The 17,152-nt window shown below is 42.7% G+C and overlaps 1 protein-coding gene across 1 annotated transcript in view; it reads right to left on the reverse strand.

Moving 5' to 3' along the window:
- Nucleotides 1-1,100: 1,100 nt before the first annotated feature.
- LOC108932978 (interleukin-21 receptor-like) overlaps nt 1,101-17,152 on the reverse strand; it is a 29,432-nt gene continuing 13,380 nt past the window's right edge. The window contains exons 8-9 of the mRNA XM_018749735.1: nt 6,196-6,289; nt 1,101-2,119 (exon numbers count right to left, since the gene is read on the reverse strand). Coding sequence (XP_018605251.1) covers nt 1,337-2,119; nt 6,196-6,289 — 877 coding nt within the window. The 3' untranslated portion in view covers nt 1,101-1,336. The remainder of the gene's footprint in view (nt 2,120-6,195; nt 6,290-17,152) is intronic.

Consider the following 17,152-nt stretch of genomic DNA (forward strand, 5'->3'; position numbering starts at 1 on the left):
TTTAATGCAGCTGAAAGGTGGGGATGGATAGCAGTCAGAATGCATGTTGGTTTAAAGTGACCAGACTTGTATTACACCAGTTTCAGATGATACTGTGTTAACTTAAAACCACCACTTTTTTCCCTTGTTTTCCCAAATTGTGAGCATACAGTGCATGGATAGACAAACATCACTAAGTTCTATGTGCTTTAAAACTTGACACTGCTGGAAAAAAAGATTTTTATTATAGCTTTCTGTATTTTATGTTAGTATGTTAATCAATTATAAAACAAAAAAGTTAATGTGCCATACAAGTAAAAGAAGTTACAAGTAATGTAACACTTACATTAGGTTTCTCCAACAAACTACTCACAATACTTTATTCATTGAACCAGCAGGGCATTTTTACTGGATCAATTCACTGTGAATTACTTAGGGACACTGCAGCAAGAAAAGGGTTCTGACAAGGAATCTCACCATCACAAGGCACTACAATTAACCCATTACGGGTGTTTATTCATCCTTGTTATTCATTAACCTCTTGTGTGACTATTCTTCCGCACTATTTCCCACATAGTTACTTGACCACACAGCCATCTTTATATTTGTTAATTTGAACAAATATACCATAATGTGGTATATCCTGATCTAAACTGTATGGTTTGTTGAAGTACATTTTTGAAAACTGGATGTCTTTTAAATAGATGATGAGTATAATTTATTAGTAAACATAAAGGGATAAAAACAGTTTTGCAGTAACATTTTTTTGTTTTAAACAGGGTAGGGAAGTTTGTAATTCTAGAAAAAGGTAAAATAGTACACAGACATTCACAAAGATTGATTGCTTCATACTCAAAGTTTAAAAAATGGCCTGCTTCTCTAGTAGCCAACAGCTCTGCTTGACTGATTCAGCACTAAGAAGATCATTTCTGCTACTGACACCACCTGGGACCTACAGGGAGACAGTACTTACAACTAAGTATGTAAGATTTATGGAAAAGTGAATGTGCATGGAGAGAAAGACAGGAAAACATTTGCAATGGTGAAATATCAAGTCAGTTACAATTGAAGGTATTTTTGCATTAAAACAGTTATTTTATATTAAGTAAATAGCTGTGGATGCAATTATACCCCTATACTAAATGGTTAATATATAAAATATTAATTAACACATATAAGCACTTCCTGAACTGCCAGTTAAGGTTTTCTGTAAACTACCGCTCAGCATAACAGAAGGATCCTAGAAAGTTGGCTTTATAGAAATCCTTTGTGAACCCTTCAGCTGATGTGTATAAATGCAGTCCTGTCATGATCATGATTCAGGATTGTTCAAGCCAGCTTGTAAGTACCTTAGCCCTCAGCCTATGGAAACCCCCTGTGTACAGGCTGTGGGACCATATGTCACCCACTGCCTAATGTAATTACTTTGGGGTTTTCCCACCTCAGCAAGCACCACTTTGTTCCCATTCAGTTCGGAATCCACAGGGCTGGTACAGTCAGAGTCCAAGAAGCCACTGTCAATTGTGTCGAGGTCTAGCTCTAGATGAGGATAGGCATCATTAGAACAGAAGGACTCCAGGGACAACCTTTCTGCTTCCTGGTCAACTCCACCTAGCTGCCAATCAAGGTTGTAAAGCCCAAACGATGCATGCTGGTCCAGTGCTGGCTCGTGGTCAGCATGTTGGCATTCAGAGATCATTTTGTCTTGTAATAGTTCCATGTCCATGTCCAGAACTTTTTGTTCTTGACAAACCAGGTCATCTCCTTCACAGTCTGTAAAGTAAGGAAAGAAGCATCCGTTGGGCTGGGAGTTACCATAGGACTTCCCCAAAATGCCTGAAGCAGTGCTCTCCTCTCCAGACACGGTTACAGTGTGAATGGAGATATGGCTGTTCAAGTGTGTTGTGTCGTGGATGCTGTTTCCCAAGAGATGCTTGGAGGAACTATGGGAGGAAAGGCTGAGAACAGAGCTGGTGCCTGGGTCTTGACTTTCCCTGCTGCCTCGGCGGCCGCCAAATTCACTCTTTCCCTCGCTGGGCTTCTCAGGAGGCTCCAGTTGCTTCTCTTTTGCTACTTGTACCACCACATTCTTCTCAAGAAGGTCAAACTGGCTTAGTGTAAAAGTAGGGCCCACCCATCTCTATAAGAGAGCACAAGTAAGATAATGATTATAGTAACAGCCCCCCTTGCTTGATCATTTAAATATATACCAAAAGGTTATATATACACACATACACATTTTCAGAACCGCTTGTCCCATACGGGGTCACGGGGAACCGGAGCCTACCCGGCAACACAGGGCGTAAGGCTGGAGAGAGGGAGGGGACACACCCAGGACGGGACGCCAGCCCGTCGCAAGGCACCCCAAGCGGGACTTGAACCCCAGACCCACCAGAGAGCAGGACTGCGGTCCAACCCACTGCAAGAGGCAAACAAATTAACCCAATTTATTAAACCTTCATCCCCTAAGTTTCTAAACATTCAACTTCCCTTCAACTTCAGAAGTCACCTTCAAAATCTGGGAGAGGAGCTGGTGACCACCTACCAGCACTATAGGGAGAGATACAGTCTCTTTGAGAAAGTACAAAATTTCACTGAGTTTTCATCATTAGTCATGTGTTTAGAGCTCTGTTTCAGGACAGAACCAGTAAGAGAACGAAAAAAGTACTGTTAGATGTTTGTCAGTGTTCTATCTCCACTTAACATCCTGCTCTTTGCTTCTGCAACCTTCTGCATTTGTTGTACTGTTTCTGCAAGCAAGATCACATCAACTACTTCAGAGTGCATGATCTTCTCAAAAGAACATCATATCTGATCAGCAGATTCTAATCTTTACATTCAACCTTTTAGAGACGGTGAACCACAGTTGTTCTTGGTAACGAAAAGTCATACACTGACATATACAGCAGAGCTTTTGAGTTTTCTCATGACCTTGTCTGAATGATTACTTTGCTTTCTGGTGAGCAAACAGTTATATCTGACATTTTAATTTAATAAAAAGGGTAGCCCCAAGCAACAGTGACTGCAAAGCAATCTATGAATGCTTTAGTTCTTCTGGAAGAATTTGGCGCAATCCCATTAATTTGCATGCATTTTCAAGACATGCATGATGTTTTATATTGATATGATTATAGACAGTCTTAGCTTAAAGAGTCACAGAAAAAACATCAGAGGAAACGATGATGATGTAGTTTGGCATAACTTACGCTGCTACAGTTTTACCTAAGCTGTATATGAACATATATATTTCCTACTTTAAATATTTTACACTTGTAAACACAGTAAATTTAGGTAGCTGTAGATTTTCTGTGTTAGAGACAGCCACTTGGTGCACTTTTAAGATTGCAATCTAAGAGGCATAGGATGGCTTTTATAACAGCTTGTAATGATGAACATTTGATAAAATTGTACGGGATCAGCAACCAAACTGCAGATGGAGCTCGTATGTTGTGATACTAATCTACTTCAAAAGGTATTTCCTCTGCCATGTTTTGTCTTTTAGGGTAATTGATACATTAATAGTCATTAAATGTGGTGCAAACAGAACACTACTCACATGCCAACTAATTATGTGTGCATGAGCAGCAGGTAATGTAGCAAATAGCTTCTGCTGTAGTACACTTGAGCTAGGTACTTAAACAGAATTGCTTCAGTAAAAATGACCCAGCTATATAAATAGGTAAATAATTGTGTAGCTTAACATTGTAAGTTGCTTTGGAAAAAAGCATGAGCTAAATGAATACATGTAAATGAATTATCCCCATCAGGTTAATAGGGAGGCCTTTCATTGACAGGGACTAAAATGTATGTCATGATCAATGAAAGGTCCAACCAACCAATTTCAACAACCACTTTTCCCGAGCAAGGCTGCAGCAACCTAGAGCCTACCCAGCAACACAGGGTACAAGGCCAAAGGAGAAGGGGACACATCTAGGACAGGACACCAGTCCATTGTAAGGCACCCAAGGCAGGGCTTAAATCCAAGACCTACTACACAGCAGCCACCAGCCAAACCCACCATGCCACCACACCTCGTAAGACAAAAGATGAATACTACAAAAAATGGATTACATTTACATGTATTCATTAAGCGGACACTTTTCTCCAAAGTGACATACATCTCATAGAAATAAAAAACTTAGGGTTAGGGTTATTTCACTCTCTATGACAGCCAAATAGTTTGAACAGTGGAGGATAAGTCTGATGAAAAGTGCTCTACAAGAACAACAGTGAGCGGTCTCAGCGTAGTGCCAAATCTAACTTCATCAAAACTTTGTGTGCAAAACCTCAGATATGCTCTCCATTGCTGCTCCCCAACTACCCTGACCAGGATTGAGCAGTTACACACAAGTATGACCCAAAAGGACTATTAACTGAAATAACTGCCAGAGATGCAGACGGAAGGAATACTTATTAAATGATTACGTTTCAGATTTAATGTTTTTTGTTACATTTTGGAAGGGGTGCGGTGGCGCAGTGGGTTGAACCATAGTCCTGCTCTCCGGTGGGTCTGGGGTTTGAGTCCCTCTTGGGGTGCCTTGTGATGGACTGGTGTCCTGTCCTGGGTCTGTCCCCTCCCACTCCGGCCTTACGCCCTGTGTTACCGGGTAGGCTCTGGTTCCCTGTGACCCCGTATGGGACAAGTGGTTCTGAAAATGTGTGTGTCTGTGTGTGTGTGTGTGTGTGTGTGTGTGTGTGTGTGTGTGTGTGTGTGTGTGTGTGTGTGTGTTACATTTTGGTTTACTGTTATCTTTCTGTTTTGAGGGGATTCTTTGTAAGTGTGTGACTCACAAAAAAAAATCCAGTTCTAAAAACAAAATATCTAGGCTTTGAGGATATGTGAAAAAAATAAGGGATCTGAACACATTTTCAAGGCAATGTCTTATCACTCCTTATTAATGACCTCTTGTTATGGCCAACATGAACATACAGTATACTGAAACAATTTTCTCTAAATATTTAGTAACAAGGGGTGTGGTGGCACAGTGGGTTGGACTGCAGTCCTGCTCTCCGGTGGGTCTGGGGTTCAAGTCCTGCTTGGGGTGCCTTGTGGTGGACTGGCGTCCCGTCCTGGGTGTGTCCCCTTCCCCCTCTGGCCTTACGCCCTGTGTTGCCGGGTAGGCTCCGGTTCCCCGTGACCCCGTAAGGGACAAGCGGTTCTGAAAATGTGTGTGTGTGTATTTAGTAACAAGAGGGGGGTGCGGTGGCGCAGTGGGTTGGACTGGGTAGTGCTCTCCGGTGGGTCTGAAGTTCAAGTACTGCTTGGGGTGCCTTGCGATGGACTGGTGTCCCGTCCTGGATGTGTCCCCTCCCCCTCCACCCTTACACCCTGTGTTACCAGGTGGGCTCCGCGACCCCGTACGGGACAAGCGGTTCTGCAAATGTGTGTGTATTTAGTAACAGGGGGGGGTGCAGTGGGTTGGACCGGGTCCTGCTCTCCAGTAGGTCTGGGGTTCGAGTCCCGCTTGGGGTGCCTTGTGACGGATTGGCATCCTGTCCTGGGTGTGTCCCCTCCCCCTCCAGCCTCATGTCCTGAGTTGCCGGGTTAGGCTCTGGTTCCCCATGACCCTGTATGGGACAAGCGGTTCAGAAAGTGTGTGTGGGTGTGTATTTAGTAACAATAACTGGCCCTCTTTATATTTTCTTAATTCACTAGAGTATCTGTCAAATTACCTGAGATTATAAACCAACCAATTCCAATAACTGCTTGTCCCGAGCAGGGGGGCAGTGAGCTGGAGCTTTTCCCGGAGATATTGGGCTCAAGGCTGAAGTGGTGGGGATGGAGGTGGGCACACCGTGGACAGGATGCCTGTCGATTGCAAGTCCCCAACTAGGCGAAGGTATTAGAGCAAAGGGAAAGCGCCTTGCTCAAGGGCACTACAGCGAGAGACATGGATTGAACTGGTATCCTTTGGAGTCAAAGGCAGCCACTCCAACCATGATACCACCAGCCACACGAGATTATAAACAACATTAGATAAGATTGTTAACAGCAAAAACTACATGTGCACTTCAAATGCTGCTTAATAGCACTTTCAATCTAGAAGATGGGTGCTCCAAGAAAACAAACTTTCACTGACACGTCACTTCTTCTTTTCTTTCTTTAGCGGGGTATATGTTTCCAGTCTGACTGTTCATTTGCATAGATTTCCTGAGAGGCTAAGAAAAAAGTAGTAAGTGAGGTGTCAACCTAGGAGCAGGATTTGGTGGCTGTACCTGAAAATCCCCATTGTAGGTGTGATACAAGGGTTTGAAGAAGTCCTCTGGGCTCGGAACATATCGACACAGCTGCAACCACTTCAACCATCCCCTGTGGAAAGAGGAGGGATGCAGAGGAAACCAAAGTTCAGTTTCACACAGGAAAAGAGAAAGACAGTGTATCATTCTGAAGTGCTACTACTGAACAGAGAGGGAAGAGCTGTCACAGAGCTTCCATAACTATCAGCGCAAGAACTTACTTATTTTAGCTCAACGGAAAAACTGACTGAAAATGAACAGAAGTTAATAGCAAAACCTGAAAGTATGAACAAAGAGCAGGGACTAACCCTAGACTTATATCAAACTATGTTTAGCCATCCATGTGATCAGATAAGAGGGTGTCACTGAAAAATGTGTATTTCTGTTTTCACATTGTATTATAAGTGGCACATTACATACACTGTATAGCATAACATTACATAACACACAGGCAGCGCGGTGGCACAACGAGTAGTGCCGCTGTTTCAGCACTACTGTTGCTGCTGTTGCTGTTGATTCAGATCATCACCAACTACAGGACAACATCATCTGTCTGCAACAGTGATGCCTTCCTTCCAGATACGCTGAACAATTTCTACACTCGGTTTAAGGCGCAGAATGACATGGCGACGAGAAAGACCAGTCCTCCTCCCAACGACCAGGTGCTGTGCTTTACCATGGCTAATGTGAGGAAAACTCTATGCAGTAAACCCACTGAAGGCTGCTGCACCAGACAAAATTCCTGGAAGAGTGCTCAGAGGATGTGCAGACCAGCTGGTAGATGTTATCACTGACATCTTCAAATATCTCCCTGAACAGCACCATTGTTCAATGGTGGTGCTTCAAGGCCACCACCATTGTCCCCATGCAGAAGAAGTCTTCTGTGCCTTGCCCCAGTGACTACCATCCCGTTGCACTTACACCCATCATCATGAAGTGCTTTGAGAGGCTTCTCATGAGGCACATCAAGATCCTGCCGCCCCCCCCCCCCCCCACTGGACCCCCCTGCAGTTTCACCCCAAGCACTCAACAGATGATGCCATCACCACCACCCTCCATCTGGCCCTCACACATCTGGACAAAAAGGACACCATGCATCCATCTTCTGTCCCACTTGTCCTAAAAGGGTCATGGTGGCAGCAGGGAGAGCAGAGAGGCCCAGCCGTCCCTGTCCCCCGCAAACTTCCTCCAGCTCAACCTGGGGGATCCCCAGCCATTCCCAGGCTAACTGTGAGATATAATCCCTCCAGCAGGTCCTGGGCAGACCTCAGGGCCTTGTCCCAGTTGGCCGTGTCAGGTATACCTCCAAAAGGAGGCGCCCAGGGGGCATCGTTATCAGATGCCCGAACCACCTCAACTGGCTCCTCTCAATATGAAGGAGTAGCGGCTCTACTCTGAGTTCCTCCCGGATGTCCGAACTCCTCACCCTGTCACGGAGAGTGAGTCCCAGCATTCTTCGGAGAAAACTAATTTCGGCCGCTTGTATCCGCGATCTTATTCTTTCGGTCATCACCCAGAGTTGATGACCATAGGTAAGGGTAGGGACGTAGATCAACCGGTGAGTGGAGAGCTTTGCCTTATGGCTCAGCTCCCCCTTCACCACTACAGTCCGGTACAGCGACCGCATTACTGCTGCTGCTGCTCCCAGTCTATGGCCGATCTCACGCTCCCTTCTTCCCTCACTCGTGAACAAGACCCCAAGATACTTGAACTCCTCCACCTGGGGCAAAAACTTTCCCCTTACCGGGAGACAAAAAGGACACCTACATTCAAATGCTGTTCATAGACTTCAGTTCAGCATTGAAAACAATCATCCCTCAGCTCCCGAGTGGAAAGTTGAGTCTGCTAAGTCTGAACACCTCCCATCTGCAACTGGATTCTAGACTTCTTGACTGAGATACCTCAGTCAGTCTAGATCAGGAGCAGAATCTCCAACATCACCACACTGAGCACTGGGAACCCCCAGGGCTGTGTGCTCAGTCCACTGCTGTTCACTCTGCTGACTCATGACTGTGTAGCAATGGACAGCTCGAACCACATCATCAAGTTTGCGCGATGACCGCGGTGGGCCTCATCAGCAAGAACAACAAGTCAGCATACAGAGAGGAGGCACAGCAGCTAACTGACTGGTGCAGAGCCAGCAACTTGTCCCTGGATGTGGACAAAACAAAAGAGATGGTTGTTGACTTCAGGAGAGCATGGCGCAACCACTCTCCGCTGAACATCAACGGCTCCTCCATGGAGATTGTCAAGAGCACCAAATTCCTTGGTGTTCACCTGGCAAAAAACCTCACCTGGTCTCTCAACACCAGCTCCATCTCCAAGAAAGCTCAGCAGTGTCTCTACTTCCTGTGTAGGTTGAAAAAGGCCCATCTCCCACTCCCCATCCCTAACACATTTCACAGAGGGACTATCGAGAGCATCCTGAGCAGTTGCCTGGTTTGGTTATTTCACCATTTCGGATTGCAAGACCTTGCAGCGGATAACGAGGACAGCTGAGAAGATCATCTCTTCCCTCCATCATGGACCACTACACGCTGCATCTGCAAAGCCACCAGCATTGCGGATGACCCCATGCACCCCTCACACAAACTCTTTACCCTCCAGCCATCTGGCAAAAGGTACTGAAGCATTCGGGCCTCACAGCTGGTCTGTATAGCAGTTTCTTCCCCCAAGCCATCAGACTCCTCAATACCCAGGGACTGGAATGACACTGGAACTATTCACGTGTTTTAGTAATTATTGTCCTGTTTTAGTAATTGTAATTGTCTAGCACTGTTTTCACAAGCCTTGCACACGTGTACTTTATGTAGTCTGTGTAGTCTGTGTTGGTTACTTTGTGTTGTTTTCTGTAGCACCATGGTCCTGGACGAACATTGTTTCGTTTCACTGTGTACTGTACCACCTGTATATGATTGAAATGACAATATAACCTCTCCTGACTCTTGTTTTACAGTGCCTGGGTGGTGCGAGAGGACATGGGTTCGATCCCCCCTCAGTCTGAGTCTGCATGGGTTTCCTCTGGGTGCTCCGGTTTCCTCCCACAGTCCAAAGACATGCTGTTCAGGTTCACCCATAGTGTGAGTGATAGAATATAATCCACTGATGTATGGATGAGTGACCCGTTGTAAGTAGTGTATCTAGCACTCTAAGTCACCTCGGTGAATAAGGTATATGGGCCCATAACACTACACAGAGTTCACTGAAAGTCACTTTGGAGAAAGTGTCTAAATAAATGTAAATAGCACAACATAAATATGCCCGGTGAGAGGTTTACAGGTGTTTACTGTTTTTGTTTTTTTTGTTATGACTATCACTTTTTCCTTTTTATGTCATGGGTTATGACACATAGATTCAAGGTATTTTACATTTAACATTGCATTGTAAATGACTATGGTAAACAAGCTGTAGGTGCCACAGTGTGAAAAGAGCGTGCTTTACAAATAAATTGAATTGAACTGATTGAATTGAAATCATGGAAACATTTTCCTCTATGAAAGCAGGTGGCAGTGCCCAAAAAAAAGATATGGTACGAAGACCCATGACTGAAGCCGACATTAATGATATCCATCTTGTAACTTAAATAACAAATTACATACTTATAGATAAAATGTATTTTAAATCCACTTTGTGTCAGAAGACACCTGTAAAAAGGGGGCCCAGCAATTACTGTGCACCTATTGTCAACATCTGTTGCTCATCAGTTGCCTAGTTACCAAAAGGCCGTGATGTTTACATGTTTCTTTGTCTTTCAGGATGTATGTATACAGTTCTCTTACCCATTACTCATTCTTGATAGATGCTGTTCCACGTTGTTCAGTTTTTTAAATCACAAACTGTATTTTAACAGGCAATTGCACAAATGCTGCAAACTCTGTTTCAAAACTGATAACACAACATTTCAAAACTTTACACAGTAAAATTCAAGGGAACAGCAAGTTGCAAATATATTTGAACACATTCAAAGGGTACAACAAAGATTTTGTTAAATATTACTGAGACTATGAGAGAAGGAAATAAAAAACAAAGTTGTGTGGAGTTGAATGTGGTGGGAGCAAATTGTCTCAGGGTTGTCTCAACCCAGGGCGGAGGTGAATGTGAGGGGAGTGAGTCAAGTGGATTTAGAATACATACAACCCAGGGTGGAACACAAAAAGCAGAACAAAGAAGAACAGAACTAAGTCAGCGACAGTGAGAAAAACAAGTTCCGCCCAGGGAGTGGTTAAAGAGTGACTCTCTTGTAAGTATAAGATAAGTATTTCCTTCACAATCAAAAAGGTGTAGTCAATAGTTAGATAAGATAGTAAGTAACAAGCCAATGAAATGATGTATCGCGTAGCTAGGTTGGACGCTTGAGGAACTATATATATTGGTAGTAAGATGCTTTCTTCTATCTTGAGTGCTTTGTTTGAGTTATACTGAATTCCTTCCACAAGACAAACTGCTGACTTATGTTATGTAAAAAGCCAAACACATTTGATTCCCATCTCAACTGAAAACCTGCCAGATACTGAGGGATTTTCGTTTCTTGCACCATCTATAATACTGTCAGAAGAGGACACAGTTAAGGTGATACCTTTTTGGGTACTTAACATGGACCAATCAACAAATGCAGGAGTGGGTGAAGGATAAATGGCTGTATAATTGACAAGAAAAGGGAGAAGAGTATTCATCTGTCTAAGCAGTATGCATGACTTTCAGAGAGTCATGGACCTGGAGGCCAGTCTGACAGCCCATGAAATCATCTACAGTATGTGGATGTTCCAGGTCAGGGGAGTGGCAATGTCACTACATGTGCAGCTATGTATATTTAATGGGTTACTGGTAGCATAGGTACCAAATTGGGCCATAAAATGCAGTGTGTCTCATTTCATACCTGGATGAACTGTATTACTGTAAAAGTTTGTGCCTTATCAGGAAAGGGGTCAAGTGAGGCCCAGTATGCAAACATTTGTGATTACACGGGACATTGGCCGTTCACCATTGCTATGTAGTCACAGACTGGTTTGCAGCCAATCAAAGGTTAGTTTCCCTCTTCTTTCCATATTATTAAGCATTCTATTCTATATTCCTACAGAGGAATTCCTTTCCTCAATGTGATGGAATTTGTATAATCACTGTCCACATGATCAGATGTCCATCCTGGAAGAAATAGATTCCAGATGCTTGGACACAACACTGAAGACTGTTAGCAATGGATGTGGCATGCAAAGAGATTCGTTCACCAGTATATTAGGAGAGGACATAAGAAGAGATGTACATGAGAAGATGTGGCTAAATGCAGAAGACCAGGTAAACTACAATTTTCTAAATTTCTCAAAAAAATCAGTATATTTTTAAAAGATTCAGGCAAAATCCACAACATCTACCTTCTTTTACAAACTATAGTAACTCTAATAACTCTTTTTTCAAACTTCTAAGAACACTGCTCAATGTCATGACCCCTGGTTACAATACCCTGAATGACCACAAGTGGTCACAGTCAAATTTAAATATACTGTATGTCACACACTTGCACCTTGTTAGAACACACTTTAAAGTAAGGAGGTCCAAATGCAATGGTTGCAGAATCTCACTGAGTCATCTCAGTCTTCCTCCTTGGATCACCATCACTTATCCTTGGACAAGAACCAGGATGCTGGACCTTTAACTTTGCTTTCAAACCACAACCTCCATGCTTCACACCATGATCAAGACTCCTTGGATCATACTTCTCAAACTATCTCTCATTGAATTAAAGTAATTCATTTAGCTGACACTTTTCTCCAAAGCAACTTACAGCATCAATTTGCCTACAATTATTTACCCATCTATATAGCTGGGTAATTTCACGGAAGCAATTTAGAATAAATACTTTGCCCAAGGGTACTACAGCTGGAGATCAAACCAGTGAGCTTTGGGTCTACAGGCAGCAGTTCTAACCACTACACTACCAGCTGTCCCCTAACCACCTTAGACCCATGCCTACCTCCTGTGTGTCATTCCCCATGGCCAGCTTCCCCAAGTCTGGACACTGATCCTTTCTCATATCCCCACACGGAGCTTCAGTTCCCTGGTGTCCTTCTGCACTGTATTACCGGAAGATCTCTGCACTTGCGTTCAGAGAAATAATAACTCATGGGGGAGAACATCACACTCAGCATTAAACACTAAAATCGTTAATGTAAATAGCTTTCAGCTTAATAGAATATTGGGAGGCTGGCTAGTTGTAAGCAAACTGTCATACTTGCTTCCAATATCACCTCACTAGTGTCAATCATCTGCTGCAAAATGCAACGTTAAATCAGTGAATTATGAGTTGTTTATGGGTTATTAGTGTTTTGATGGGGCTTCAAGGTGGAACAAAAAGAACAAGGGTAGCACTGAGCTGTCTGATCAGGGGTGTTCTGTATGGGGGTGTACACACTGGATTCAATGCCAGCCCATCACAGTGTAACTATACATACACACCCATTTGGATACTATGGACAATTTAGCATCAGCAATTCACCCGAACTACGTGTCTTTGGAATTGTAGAGGAAACTAAAACACTCAGAGGAAACCCACACAGACACAGGGTGAACATAAAAACTCCATACAGACTTGAATTTGAACCTACTTCGAAATTACCTAGGTGCTGTGAGGCAACTGTGATTCTTGTAGATCTTTTGCTTTGATGTTAACATATGCTTTGTTATCTTTAAAATTTGATGTGAATGTAAAAAAAAAAAACACAGTAAAATACATGGAACTCAACAAAACACATATTGACAGCAATTATTTATTATTTCATGTGGCATATGTATTTCCTTCGACCCAAAACTTTTCTCTGGAATCACTGATTTTAGAAACAATCTAGTGATTCTAAATAATTCAGAAATCATAAAATCAGCTGAAAATATCATACTTACTAAGACATTTTGTATTTTTTCTTATTATTTAAGCACTGATTACAATGACCCAGTGTTATTATACAATGTTGGAGTGGATGAAATTTTTCTTGTTCAGGTTGGCATCAAGTATTTTACATATGTTAAAGCATTTTAAAGTATTTATATATGTTAAAACATTTTGTAAGCAAAATGTGCTATTTTGCTAATGTGATAAAAGTGTTTTGCATTAGCTGTCTTGAAAATGTGAACTTTGTTTTAGGAATTGCAATTAAGAAAAACTTAAATCTGTTTTGCTGTACTTTACATGGCCATTGAATTTATTTGTTTCCAATTTTTATGAAAACTATACTATAAAATGTACGCAATGTATCAAAACAGATTTACTGTAATTATTATGTGGGACATCAAGTGAAATAGTGAGTAGCACTGCTATTTCACAGTACCTGGTGGTGTGAGAGGGTATCAGTTTGATCCCCACTCTGTGTGGAGATTGCATGTATTCCTTGGGCTTGTGTGGGTTTCTTCCAGGTGCTCTGGTTTCCCCCCAGAGTCTGGGAATTAATACTCACACACACACATACACACGGGCTGAAACCGCTTGTCCCAAACAGGGTTGTGGTGAGCCAGAGTCTAACCTGGCATTGTGTAGGGCTGGAAGAGAAGAGAACACACCCAGGACAGAACGCCAGTCCGTCACAAGGCACCCCAAGCGGGACTCAAACCCCAGACCTACCTTAGAGCAGGACCCAGCCAAGCCTACTGCGCCACCATGTACCCCACACAAATCATGACTGACAAAGACATTTAGTATTTTGTTTCCTATTATTTAAACACTCATTACATTACAATAGCTGTATTTCCCAGTGTTGGAATGGATGAAATATTGGCTTCTGAGGACAGTGTAAATATTCTGAGTGTGTTAGGGCATTTTACAGGTAAAATGTGTTATTTTGCTAATCTGATTAATTATTTAGTGGGGTGCATTAGTTTTAAAAATGTGAATTTTGTTTTGTTTTTTAAAAATGTGAATTTTGTTTTGTTTTTTAAAAATGTGAATTTTATTTTAGAAATTCTCTTTATTGTTTTGTACCTGTACCTAAACCACCTTCTCTTGATGTAATGCATAAAATGTACTTTTGCTGAAATGTACGCCGCTTTGGACAAAACCTTCTGCTAAATGAATAAACGTAAACGTAAATGGTAACATTTTTTTTATGACTACAGTACAGTTAAAAAATAGTGAACTAATACAGCAGTTTTGCTGTATTCCTGTCTTCTTTAGTCAAAGATTGTTACAGCAAGAAATAGAAAACAATGGTTGCTCTGCCACAATACCTTTGCAGTTTAGTGATTATGCCATGAGGACAATTACTCTCCTCCCTAGCCCTACAATAGGAATCCTGAGATCCAACATGGTTCCCTGACCTAATGTTGATTGCTTTTTGAACTCCAGCCACCATTTGCTCCCCATTGCTTCATGGTGATGTACACCACCTCTCTGCTGTCTGGGAGGACTATGGCATATGGAATGGTGAAGTGGCACCAACAATCATCCATTTTTATGGATCTGCCAGAGATGACCTACACCCTCTGACCAGAAGGGAAATTGGAACAGACAGGTTTAGGTTTAATACAATCTCTCTCATCCTGCTCATCACTCAGTCACATTCAAAAGAGTACGAGCTTGTTGATTCTGAAATTCCCTCATCTTGTTTGTGCACTTCTCACCTAGATCTGCATATGATCACATGCAGGAAGTCAAACTTCAAGAGATTCTGGATAACAAAGCACCAAACAATCATCCCTCTTCTGTTAACGTCACTGAAGCCCCCCCTTCCCCAGTGTATCACAAGCTGTCTGAGGTCTTCAGTAAGTAGTAAATAGTACATCATCCAACAGTGCCATAAATCTGCTGTCTGGAACTTTTCTTCCTCGAGGACACTTGTACTCACTTTCTGCACCAGAAACCAGAGCCATACAGCAAGACATATCTGAGATGCTATAAAAGCAATTCATCTATTCTTCCTCCTCTCCAGCCACCTTAGGTTTCTGTTTTGTTAAGAAGGAAGATGGCACCCGCAACTTTGCATTGATTCACAAGATCTGAATGCCAGTTTGGTTAAGAACAGATACCCTGTTCCTTCAATGTAAACAGCTTTTGAGGTCCTAACACAGGCCACCATGTTTCCAAACTGGGTCTGTGCAACACTTTGTACCTGGTGAAGATTTGAGAGGGGAGTGAATGGTAAGCCACGTTTAGACATTACTAGTAGCCACTATGAATATCGGATTAGTGAACACTCCCTCTGTGTTCCAGTCTCTGATCAATGATGTGCTCCAGGAAATGAGAAATAGGTTGCCTTATGTGTATCAGTGACATCCTTATTTATTCACCCGACATTTGGGGAGCATTTTGTTACATTAGACAGGTCTTAACTCACCTTTTGCAAAACAACCTTTATATGAAACTACATAAGTGTCAGTACCACACAACCCACATTCTTTTCAGGCTACATAATCTAGGGTAGTCAGCTGGGAAAATATGAAACCCAGACTATGGGCCATATGGATGGATGGACATTATGAAAGCTTTTTGAACAAAGGTTTTTCAATGGGGCCTCTTGCTGGACAGAACTCTTGAATTTCTGATAACCATTTATAATCCAGGATGTAAAATACTACACCACCTTTGCCATTCCACATCATCCTTGATCCCATCTTGGAGTGCATTTCATCACAGGACTATCAAATTTATGACATGATACAGAGATTTTGGGAGTTGTCAAATTCTCCAAAACCTGCTATTACTTTCAAATGCATGAAGAGCCTTCTGTTAAAGAAATATCTTAAATCCTCCTCCACCAGATGTTTCAAATTTGTGAACTCCTTGCAGATGTAGTTCCAGATTCCAGCTCAGGTCCCTGGCATGAAAAGCTTTTGTTACAATGCTAGGAGTTACAGGAATCCTCTTCTCTGGATTTCACCCATGATGCAATGCGTAAACTGAGAGAGAAAATCAGAAACTGTAGCCACCCAACCTGGTTCCTGTCTGACCACCTATGGAATATGCTCATACTTCATTGCAAAATGCATCAACTGTCCCCTTCTGAATACCATTTTGCTTATCACCCCCTTCTTTCATGAGAAGGAAATCAAGGTTGGACTCTCATCTCAGAAACTCAAACAAAAGGAGCCCGTGATGCGTACGGAGCAGTGCTGGTCACCAGAAGCGGAGGAAAAGCTTCAGGAGTGCCTTGGCTTGATTCTGTGGAGTGGGCCATGTTCAGAAACTCATCTTCCGATCTGGATGAGTACGCCACAGTGGTCACGAGCCTCATTCGGTACTGTAAGTCAGTATATCTAATTAAACAGCTTGCTTATTTAACCAGAAACCGTAAATTACCCTCAAAATCCGAAATAACGTCCATGCACGTACCTGCGTGTTTCAGTCCGGAGACACGGACGCGTACAAGAAATGTAAGTACGAGCTCCAGAAAGCATCACCAGCAAGAAACAGGAATACAGGAACGTAGAATCAGAGTTTAACTGCACTCAAGACGCGTGTAGGCTGTGGCAGGGAATCCAAACTTTCACGGATTATGAACTGCAGATGCGGACAAACAGGTGCTGGTGCGTCTCTCCCTGACAAACTGAACGCGTTTTACGGCCATTTTGAGCTTGCAAACAACAATCCTCCAGTATGAGCTCCCACAGCACTGCATGACTCCAGTTTTACCGTCTCTCCGCGGCAGATGAGAGAAAAACTTTTAACCGATACAACATTTGCAATGGTGCTTTCAGGACATGTTTTAAAAACATCATGCAGTGAGCAACTGGCTGCTGTCTTCACGGACATATTTAACACCTCCTTGAAAAGCTGACTGTATCCACCTGCTTCAAAAACACCACCATATCCCTGTTTGGAAGAAAAACAAAATGAGCTGCCTTAATGACTATCACCCAGTGGCACTGACCCCCACTGTAATGAAATGCTTTGAGAGGATGGTGCTGGGACACATTAGGACACCATCCTCGACACTTTGGACCCACTGCAGTTTTTCCT

Source organism: Scleropages formosus, chromosome 5, assembly GCF_900964775.1.
Source record: "Scleropages formosus chromosome 5, fSclFor1.1, whole genome shotgun sequence".
Classification (NCBI taxonomy): domain Eukaryota; kingdom Metazoa; phylum Chordata; class Actinopteri; order Osteoglossiformes; family Osteoglossidae; genus Scleropages; species Scleropages formosus.